The sequence below is a fragment of the Corvus hawaiiensis genome, chromosome 4, assembly GCF_020740725.1.
Source record: "Corvus hawaiiensis isolate bCorHaw1 chromosome 4, bCorHaw1.pri.cur, whole genome shotgun sequence".
Lineage (NCBI taxonomy): Eukaryota > Metazoa > Chordata > Aves > Passeriformes > Corvidae > Corvus > Corvus hawaiiensis.
In genome coordinates, this window is record NC_063216.1 from 16,343,579 (window position 1) to 16,354,932 (window position 11,354).

The window sequence follows — 11,354 nt, forward strand, 5'->3', positions numbered from 1 at the left end:
AACGAGGGTTTCGTTGACAAAAGCTTTTCTCGACCAAGAAGGCAAAACAAGCAAGGCAATAAAATCACAGGACAGACCACACAAAATGTTCTGCCTTGTGTGAGGTCAGGGTACTTTCCCTCCATTTCACCAATGTGTGATCAGTGCTCTGTATGCATCCCACTGCTGGAAGCCACCCCTGTCTCCTGAAAAACCCATCTCTGTAGGTAGACTCCCAACACACAACAGCTTTGGCACAAAATAATGAGTATTTAATTAGCATTTATATCACTGCCTCCTTTGTGTACAACACAACACCGGGACACGGCACACGTGGCTCTATCGGAGCATTCTGCATGAAACATGCCTTGAAAAAACAATTTTCCAAAGAAAACAACATCAAGTCACTTGGATTTGCTGACATCCAACCCAACCCAAAGCCTGTGGTCAGTCACACAGTGGTCTGAAACCTGGTTTCAAGTCTGCACTTAGATGATAATGTTAATTAATACCCACAAGCCTTTGTGGCAATCAGTGTTCACGGCCAGTAGGTTTAACCTGATTTCTACTGGTTTTGGTGGGACTGAGTGATGTCTCAGCAGTGAAGCCAGCACAGCTTGGCCCTAGAACATTACTCAGGGCTGGATCCAAAGCCTGGGGAAGCCAAACCTTTGGATTGATTGCACTGTAAAGCTTGAGTTGACATTTACAAGCCTCTCAAAGCCCACAGCCACATTTCCCACTCCCTACATTGCCACTTCTTATACCATTCAGTAGGAAAACCATAATAAAGCAACCATTCATTTCAGACAGAACTGGCCAATAGTGACAGCAGAGAAACCAGACTCCAGAAAATAACCAGACAGAATAAACCTGGGTAAGATCCTTAAAAATTATCTTTAATTGATGCCAAGTATGAACAGATGAATGAGTACAGAAGCAGGTAAAACTGCATAGATGAAAACTATGCATTTCAAATCGTTCAAGAACTCATAACATCAGATGTTTTAAAAATGGTAAGTCAAACAATTTCACTACTTGGAAGTAAAATGAGCTGTAATGTGACAATGAAGTACATACTTGACCCAAAGTATAAGCGACTGGTAAATGGTGGAAATAAGTACAGCTGTGTCAGCTTAAATGGTTTGTTGCCCTGATGGTGCACTTTCATATGGAGACTATTCAGTTTATATATTTCACATTGGCAATATCTGATCTTTAAAGTCAGAGGTATGTCTGAGAGGCCATTTACAGTTCTATTGACAGCTGTTATTTATTCATTTCAAACCGACATACTGCAAAAAAACCCAATGTTTTACATGTAAAGGAAAAGGGAAAAAAGATTTCATCATAGCAGGTTATAGGTAAGGGTTTGCTGAATTTAGTCATAAAAATATCATTTTTACTTTTGTACAAAAGTAAAATATACATTTGATCCCAATTACATTATAGAAATGTCACTGAAACAATAACATGGATCAAAGACTGATGCACCTAAAGGAACTGAATGCAGCGTCTTCATTTTATTACAGAAACTAGAAATGGAAGATGTCTTTTTTTTATGTATAACTTGTAGTGACATTTGCTAGAGCCTGTGAACAGGTGAAATATACAGAATTACATAGATATTAACAGAAACTTTGAGACAAATTTCAGTTAAGACCTCAGTTTCATTTTATTTCCTTTGAAAATATCAAAGCATGCTATGCCTTGACAGCATAAATTGTTGACCTCACCAGTGGCAAGTTCAGCTGTACTGAGTGAAACTGTAGAACACCCTGAAGTTTCTTTTTTTTTTTTTTGCAGATACAAATACTGACACCTTTAAGAATACTTGATAAGCATTTCAGGAAAAAGAAATTCCCTACACCTGATTAAGTAAAGCCAGAACAACAGAAAACAGAAAAATAAACTCAGCCTGAATTAAGTCCAACCAAAATTGAAGTGTAGGTCCCTGGTTAAAGCATCTCAGAAAAGGAGCCTGTTCCAGACTTGCAGGAGGCAGGTCTGGGACAAACTTGCCCTGCTGTGCAATTGCAAGGACAGCTTTCCAGTTCCATCCAGCTCTGTGGCTGCAGAGGCTAAATCACACCTTGGAGCTGACTCTGCATCCCTGTGAGTCTGAAATTACTCTGAGGACCACTGGCATCAGGCTGCTGGAAGCCTACAGGATCAGACCATTCCTGGAAAAGCTGCAGTACCTCCCTCTTCTTCAGGTTAGGGGAAAAGATTAATGCAGAATGGCACCCCTCAAGCAACAGTTATCAAGGTAGTATTTGGAAAGGAATACTTTCTCTCCATGTATTGCATATGTATGCAGAAGATTTTGTTCTAAAATACAACTTTCCACCTTTTTCTAATAAATTTCAGATGTTCCTGACCTAGCGTTTGTTGTGTTTTGTTTAATAAACGCACATGTAAGAAACTGCACTGTTCAAGTGTGGACTACGGAAAAGTGAAACTCGCCATCAGTTCCTTAAAATCAGCAGGTTTTGACGTTACACTTGGGCTTCAGCTCTCTCATCATAGAAACTGGCTTCCTGTACTTCTGCCTAAGGAAAACAATCATCCCTTAGTAAAGAAAAAACCCTGCCAATAAAAGTTGCTACTGCTCCTGTTGCCGATTTGGGCCACTGCAGCCTACAGTGAATGATACACGGCTGATTTGCTAACAAGGGTCTGATCTCCGAAATCTCTGCAGGGGTAAAAACCACTGCTGCAAGCAAGAGGACTTTGGCTGAATTTTGTCCTGTCTCCAGTGCTTCGTTGTGTCTTTCAAGTGCTTGTCCGCGTGACCAACAGTACGTCAGGCGAAGCACGTGTGCAGTTTTGTAAAGTGGAAATTAATTCCTTGGGCCACGATCATTTTCAGCTTCCCCAAAGGCAGCAGGGTGGATTATCCTCATAAAGGTGTAAACCAGGAACAAAGGAAGGGATCAAGTGTTAGTTTTCGCCTCAGTAAGCCAGGCTGTGAATCTGCAGCACTCGTGTACCAAGAGTTCTGCTGCACGTGGGCACGCTCTGCCCAGCCACCCCCTGCACAGTGGGGTCAGTTCCAGTACATGTAATGATTACTACAGGCTTATCTGTCTGAATGGACTTGTGAGGCAGATGAGGTAAACTGCATTAAGCCCCATTGTGTTCGGAATTAAAGCAGCCTTAATTCAATTCAGGTTACTTCCCTTTCCAAAAGAATGACTCCAAATCAGATTAAGGCTGCTTTAATACTGCAACAGAATGTCCATGCTGGGCTTTAAAGCAGTTTAACAAATCTACTTTAAATGCACACCTTTCATTAATTCGGATTAGCTTTCCTGAAGTCCCCGGTGGAGATAAGGCTTAGGAGACCCCATGCAGGGAATCTGCATGGGTTTGCTGGGATGCTGTGAACTCACAGCCTGGCTTACTGCACCCTAACTTCCTCATGAAGGTGACTACATCCAGTTCATGGCCTGTGCTGGAGCTGCCACACAGAGGGTTTGGCAGTCTGGCAGCAACCTCTCAGTTCTGTGAAGGAACGGGGTACGGAGTCCCTCATTTTCACTCTCCCCCTTGCTGCTCTGCCTCTCCCTAGTGCTCTCAAGATAAGTATGGTAGGACCAGATGGGGAATTCTGGCAGGGATACCAGCCTATGGGATTCCTGCCCGCTGCCTCTCCGCTTCATTCCTGCCTCTGCACTGCAGTGCACTGCTGCCTTGCCCTTGCCAGGTAAATTCCCTCACCCCTTTCCCTGAGTGGACGAAGGAAAAGCTGCACAGGACCAGCTACATAGCACAGAGGGGCACAGAGCAGTGGGTGGTAAATAGGGCTTGGGGAATGACTCCTTCTGCTGGAAAATCTGCCGTCCCCTCATCAAACTAAAGACTGCCATATCCACTGGGTTCCCTGTCCAGCATAACACGGGCATCATTTCCAGGAGGTTCCTACCAAATTAATTCCCTTGACTCTTTCAGAGAAGCACTAAACTGGCCATCAGCTCATTTCCAGTCCTCTTCCAGTTACATAAAAAACCCCTTAGAGTCCACATGTGGCAAAAAGAAACATAAGGGCCAAAAGAAAAAAAAAGAAAAGAGATATAAAAAGAAAAGAAATAAAGAAATAAAAAAAGGATGCTTGCTGATAAGAACAGGCAGTTTGTTAAGTGCACCTTCAGGCCCACAAAGACATTTCAGCACTCCTGTGTAAAGGGAGTAAGAGCTTTGTTTTCGTTGTTTATTTTTTTGTGTCAAACTTGTCGAAAACGCATGCCTATGCTACATGAGGTTAATTCCTGTACTCCATATGGATTGAGATCCTTTGCAGTGAGCTATAAATGGACAAAGCAACATTCAGGCTCCCCAAACCACGAGTCCTAATGATCTGTCCCAGTCTCCTGACAAAGCATCGCTGCATGCAACACTTTTCTCTGTGCATACGCAGAATGATCATCACTCTGCACATTAAATTAAGGTGTGCACACCCAGCTGGGGCAGAAGTTACCCCAGTGAGGCCTCATCTCCCAAGTGCATCCTTCTGATCATCGGTCCCATAGCACTGAATTGATTATTGCTGTTTAGTTTAATCAGATGGTGGTTTTATAAGCTGAGTGCAGCATTCAAGTCCATTTTGACATCAGAAGTCCTATCCTAGGATTCAAGAGTTTGGGAAGATCAGGACCACTGGAATTTAACAGGGAGAGAGGTGTACAGCGGGCAAGGGTGTGAGCAGGGGACAGGAAAGAAGCTTTACAACATCTACCTAGAGGATGTAATGCCCTGTTTTATCTGATGCTTTGCACTTCTTGCAGGAGTTAAGAGCTCCCTCAGTTCTTGATCTTTCTCATCACTAAGATTCACAGAAGTCACACAGTGAGAAATAAAGTCAAGTCTTTCTGGAAACCTGGCAGGTCAAGCTTGTGCGTAACTGCAGAGTTAGGATTGGTTTTTAACTGTAAGTGCCTCAATTTGATTTTATTTTATATATACATGTGTCTGCATACGTATGTGACACACACAGGAGCAGACAGACATATATATATATATTTATACACATATATACATATATCAGAAAGATAGGGGAGGAAAGGATCTGTACAGTGTGGAAGGAGGCGTGTTCAACAGCAGTTGGCCACATGCTAAGTGCAGAATGAAGATCCTCAACTTTGTCCGTTTGAAATATTAAGATTAGTGCCTATGTTAGTTCAGATCAAAGGTTATTATCTTCCAGGGCCTAGCAGTCAAGGCTGGCATGTTGCAGAGGACACCTTCTCCTAGCATTGCTTTCTTCACCAGGAAATGATGGAAATAGAGTAAGATCAGGGACCAGAAAGAAGAATATGGCTCAAAGGCTGTGATGGGATCTAAGATCTGAAAGGGGATGGAGGAGACAGGGATGGGAGGGCCCTGCAAAGCCTTTCCCATCTACCTGCTGGGGAATCTAAGGGAAAGAAGAGCACAGTCCTTCAGTCTGGTTGCCTGACTGGGCGATGCCAGAGCCCGTGTTCCTCCTGCCCTGCAGGGCCAAGCTGCCAAAAAGCCACCTCAGGGAAAGGAAGGGCAGGTACAGTGACAGCAGCGATGTCTCTATGAACAGCCTGGAGAAACCTGAAGCCTTGCATGAACACAACTATGAGTTATTTGGCAGAAGCAAATACTGAGCCCTGCAGCATCCGACTGGCTGGGGAAGGAAAGTATCCCATGGGCACTGATGGTCTCTGCCTGCCTCTTCTGCATTCCTCTCACTCACACTTGATCCTTCTATCCCTAAACCCTTCCGTGCTGTGCCAGGAGACAGCACAGGACACCCCTGACAGTGGACTGACTCCTTGCCCTTTCCCTTGGTGTCTCTGATCCGCTCAGTTCCTGGAGGCACTTTCAGCAATTTGGGGGGTGTAAGATAAAGGCACTGCGCAACTCTCTCCATCAATCTGCTGAGTCTCTTCAGTGAGTTTTGGGGGGGTACAAAGAAGTCTCAACTGATGACTGCAAAAGAAACCAGCTGCTGCAATTTGGATGCATATAATAGATAAGTTTCATTTACATTCTGAGAATGCACCAAAAAGCATGCATCTGCACCTTTCATCTATAGAGGATACGAGGTTTTTAGGTGTTGCTATATATAACTTGACTTCTTAATTTTCCATATAGCTTTCCCTTTAAGGGATGGGATACGTTCCTTTCTGACAATGCCTGGACAAAAGCCAACACATTTCCCTGAGCAATGCAGGAAAACAATCAGGTTTCTCTAATCAGTTCATTCAAGCCCTCAGTCTATCAAGCTCATTTTTTTTATTTTTATTGTTACCATTATTGTTGTTATTATTATCATCATTATTATTATTATCATTGAATTCATGCACTAATTAATTCAAGTTACACTTTAATCAAATAGGCCATAATGCTGAATATTTGAACATGCTTTGATCTCCAAAAGTTATTGTTCCCATTTGACTAACATACGCACTTAAATACAGTACTTTAAATTACTAGTCAACGATTTAATAAATTAAGGAGTGCACTTCTGGTGAATGCAAATCAAAAAGAAAAAGAAAAGAAATGAAAAAAGAGAGGAGAAAGGACCTATTTTTCGAAGATTCAGTTCAAACGAAAGCTTATCCGCTATTGTCTGAGGTAACGTTTCAAGCATGCGATCATAAAATAAATAGTATCAAATTCAAACATGCTTATATTAAACTCCATTGTGCTATCTTGCAACAGAGGGGCTTAAAGTTTTGTATCCAGTTCCGAATGGGGAGGGCAAGAAAAGTGTGTTTCTATCATCTGCATGTGAGAGAACTTAGCAGCATTGCAGATGTTTTGTCTTCAGTTTTGTTTGTTATTCTCCTTTTAGGATATTTCTTCTACGGACAGCAAAAGAGACCAGGCTTAAGTAGGTTTTTTAATAAGGTGCTGTGTGGATCTGTAGTTTGGAAGGATGGAATCTTTCACAGAGGGGGCGGAAGGAAAATTTGCACTCCTTCATAAACACCACGGCAAACGCTCGCCGCAGGTTTTGGCTGATCTTTTTGTACTATTATTATCTGATGCACTTTCTTGCAACTGTGCAGTTTTGCAGAGTATTTTTACTGGAATCCATGCATATGCTTAATAGCTCTAAAAACTGTCTTGCTTAGTTTAAGATAACTTTATCAAAAAAAAAAAACCAAAAACAAGAGGAGATGGGAGAGGAAAAGTTTAGGTCTAGTGTCATAACGGCTTAAAACTAAACTAGTTCGAATGGTTATCGTTTACCAGGTGGAAAATGCTTTTCTGAAAATAAACAAAATTTTATCTTTCATGGATCCTGGAAGCTTCTTTATCGCAGAGCAAAGATTCGCAATGCAACAATGCATTTACGAGGTAAATAAAGCATTCAAAGACTATCAGTAAAGCATCTACAAAGTGTGACTGTGTCACTAAAGTCTTCAAGCTGTGAGTGGGGATTTTGTTTTGTTTTGTTTTTGTTTACACATCAGTCAGCAGCTTGTTTTTATTAACGCAGTTTTGGTTGGCTACAGTGCAGTTGCCAGTTCTGAGATTAGCCTCTCTAAAATTGTCTATGCTATTATTCATATCCTCTTCGATTTCCATGTACTCAGATTTGCTGATTGTGGAGGAGCTGCGGCGACTGAGATCACTGTCAGATGCTAAATTAGGGGAGCTAACGTGAAGTAACTGAGCCTGTTCTTCCCCTTCTGTTTCTCGGTGGTAGAAGTAGTTGAAGTTGGACACGATGACAGGTACAGGCAGGGCAATTGTCAGCACACCAGCGATGGCACACAAGGAGCCTACGATTTTGCCTCCAATTGTCACAGGGTACATGTCACCATAGCCCACAGTGGTCATGGATACCACCGCCCACCAGAAAGCATCAGGGATACTTGTGAAATGAGACTCAGGTTCTTCAGCCTCAGCAAAATATACTGCACTAGAGAACAAAATCACCCCAATGAAGAGGAAGAAGATTAGTAAACCTAGCTCTCTCATGCTTGCTTTGAGGGTCTGTCCCAAAATCTGGAGGCCCTTAGAGTGCCGGGAGAGTTTGAAGATTCGAAAGACTCTTACCAGTCTGATGACTCTCAGGATGGCCAAGGAGGTGGCCTGCTCTCCCTTCTGAGTCCCCTCCCGCTCGGCCATCTCAGTGCCCAGGGTGATGAAGTAAGGGATGATGGCCACAATGTCAATGAAGTTCATTATGTTCTTGAAGAAATCAGTCTTGCTAGGGCAAGCAAAGAAGCGCACCACCAGCTCAAATGAGAACCAGATGATGCACAGGGTCTCCACAACAAAGAAGGGATCTGTGAAGATGTTGGATTTGTAGACCTGGGTAGTGTTGTCAGTGCGGTGCACTGTGTACTCCTTGTCCTCTTTCAGCTCAGGTAATGTCTCTAGGCAGAAGATCACGATGGAGATGAGGATCACCATGACAGAGACTATTGCAATAACCCTTGCTGGCCCAGAGCTCTCTGGGTACTCAAAGAGGAGCCACACTTGGCGCTGGTACTCCCCCTCCGGCAAGGGTCTCTCCTCATCTTTGATGAATCCTTCATCTTCCCGGAACTTCTCCATGGCCTCTTCACCCAGCTCATAAAATTTGATCTCCTCAGAGAACATGTCCAGGGGGACATTGACGGGCCGGCGCAGCCGCCCCCCGGACTGGTAGTAGTAGAGGATGGCGTCGAAGCTGGGCCGGTTGCGGTCAAAGAAGTACTCGTTGCGCAAGGGGTCAAAGTAGCGCATGCGCTTCTTGGGGTTGCCCAGCAGCGTGTTGGGGAACTGGGCTAAAGTCTTCAGCTGCGTCTCGAAGCGCAGTCCCGCAATGTTTATCACCACGCGCTCACAGCACTCGTGGTCGTCGTGGGCAGTGGGCTGGTAGCTATCCTGGGGGTGGCCAGGTAGCGCAGAAGTCTCGTCCATGTTCTCTCCAGCCATCACGGTCATGGTGGCACACAGGAAAGGGGACCAAGGGGCAGGGGAGAAGTGAGGGAAAGGGAGGAGGAGGAGGAGGAGGAGGATGGAGGAGCACAGAGAGACCCAGGGCGGTTCAGGGGCGGGGGGTTGAGGTGGGACAGGGAGCTTGAGGAAGGGGTAGATGAGGAGCCTAAAGGATGGAAATACCCAAAAGGGGAAAAGAGAGGCGGGATGAAGGGAGAGGCATCAGGGATGATGGGAGGGTGAAGAAAGAGGGAAGAAGTACCTTTAGGGGGGGCAGAGGGCAGGTAAGGTGAGGGGTCCTGTCCCCCAAACCGGGAGGCTGAAGGTCTATGGAGTGCACCCCCAGGCTGGGGCTCCCCTCCCCAGCCGTCTCCTTTAGCCTTTAACTCGATCCGTCCACTTTTCTCGCCGGCTCGACCATCGCCGCAGCTGCTGCCATGAAGCTACCACACACACACACACACATGCACGCACATACACATAAAATAAATAAATAAATACAGAAATAAATATATAAATCACGGGCTGGCTGGGAGGCGAGTCCTTGCAATGCCAACTCAGCAAATTTCCATCACCTGCCTCTTCCTTCCCCCCCCCCCTCCCCCACCACTGCCCTGGTCCTCTCCTCTTTTGCGCTGGGGAGGGAGGGAGGGATGGAAATACTCTGCTTTGAAGGCATAAAGCTCACTTGCAGGATGGAGGCTGCCAGGGAGGAGAGAAACAGAATAAACCAGCCCCCAAGCCCCTCCACACACACACACACACACACACACACACACACACACACACACTCTCAGGCGCAATGGATTGGCTTTCACACCAGCAGGAACATCCCGTTCTGCCCACTACGGCAGCACGTGCGGAGTTCTACGCGTTCCTACACATCCCCGGACATACACCAGGGCCTCCAAGGCAGAAGGTGCCCCGAACTCATCGGGAGGGCTTCCCAGGCAACTTCAGCGGGGTCAGCTCCTGCAAGGAGTCTCCCGAGCACCGCACTCCCCGCTGTGGAGACTTAGCTGAGCACTGACAACTTCATCACACCAACTGGGGGGGGGGGGAGTGGATTACGAGAGGGAGAGCAAAGCATCTCCTCTCCTGCTTTGCAGCAGCTAAACGTAACTGAGAGAGAGACAAGGGGAGGGAGGTCGACATCCCAGACCCAAACCGTCCAAAATCGAGTGTAACAGCGGCGGGGAGAAGGGGCTTTTCCTTACCTGCTCCGGGTGAGACGCGCCGCTTAGGAGTAGGAGCCAGTGCCGGAATGCGTCAAGTCGCCTTGCAGCAGCATCCAGAAAACCAAACCAAAACAAAAACCGCAGCGGCAAACTTAACCCTCCTCCTCCTCCTCTTGCGCCCCTCTTTATAACACAGCGATCGCTTTACAGGGCTGCCTGCGAGACACTGAAATATTCATACACTGTCTTAGGCTGCACCAAGGGCGAGTGGGTTTAATTAGTTTCTGCTGAGAACCGCAGTGGGGGGTGGGGGGTGTGTGTGGAAAAGAGTGCAAAGTACCTTTTCCAAAAGGCTTGAGTTAGTCAATAAAATCAAGGAGTCCTAGATAGCTGCTGGCTCTCCAGCTCTCTTCCTTTAGGACAGCTGGAAAAGGAGCCGGGCGCTGGGCAGCGGCGGCGGGGGAGATGTCAGAGCGCCGCAGCCCTGCAGCCGCATCCCCGGAGTCGGTCTTGGCTCGTCCCGGCAGCAGCAGCGGCGGAGGCAGGAGGAGGCAGGAGCTGGACGCGTGTGGCAGGAGCGAGAGCGCTGCTGAATGCATAAGAGCGAGGAGCAAACTCGAGCCATTTCTTGACGCTGCAGTATCAGCAGAAACCTGAGAGCTGTTTGGTGCAGCTCGGGGAGCGGGAGGGCGGGGGAGCCGGGGGCCGGGGCCTCCGGAGGAGGGAGGGATGCGCGCTGCCCCCGGGCCGGCCGCCCCCGCACGCTGCGCGCCGCGCCCCCGACGCAATGCGGGCGGCCCCGGGATGGGGCTGCGGGATGGGATGCGGGAGCCAGCGGGATCCCGGGCAGCCGGCACGGGAGGCGCGGGCAGCCCGCACAGGTGCGCCGAGCAGCCGCTTCCCGACGCGCCGAGGGACGGCGGGACAGCGCTGCGTCCCCCGCAGGTCCCCCCGCAGCACCTGCGGCGGAGCGCGGCCGCACATCCCGCACGGAGCGCGGCTGCGGACCCCAGGGCGGCGGCTGCGCCCGCAGTGCCCGGAGCCCCCCTGGCCCCGGCCCCCGGCCCGCCTCGGTACTGAACGGGGCTGCGCATCCGGAGCCTCCTGGACACACTGGTGGAGGCTAAATCCCGAGCGGAGTGGCTGGAATTGAGAGGGTTAATCGTCGGGCAGGGAAATCGCCCTTTCATGCTGCTTTATGCCACCGAATTCGTTTAATTGATGAATCACATAACTTCGAGATGGAAAAGACCCATTATGTCATCAGCTTGCCTCCCCTGCCAG

At 47.4% G+C, this 11,354-nt stretch overlaps 1 protein-coding gene across 1 annotated transcript; it reads right to left on the bottom strand.

Moving 5' to 3' along the window:
* Nucleotides 1–857: 857 nt before the first annotated feature.
* On the bottom strand, nucleotides 858–10,790 carry KCNA1 (potassium voltage-gated channel subfamily A member 1). Its single transcript, XM_048301297.1, has 3 exons — nucleotides 10,411–10,790; nucleotides 10,110–10,296; nucleotides 858–9,058 (listed from the first exon to the last, which is right to left on the bottom strand). The coding sequence occupies exon 3, from the start codon at nucleotides 8,896–8,898 to the stop codon at nucleotides 7,423–7,425; it is 1,476 nt and encodes a 491-aa protein (XP_048157254.1). The 5' UTR covers nucleotides 8,899–9,058; nucleotides 10,110–10,296; nucleotides 10,411–10,790; the 3' UTR covers nucleotides 858–7,422.
* Between the last annotated feature and the right edge of the window lie 564 nt (nucleotides 10,791–11,354).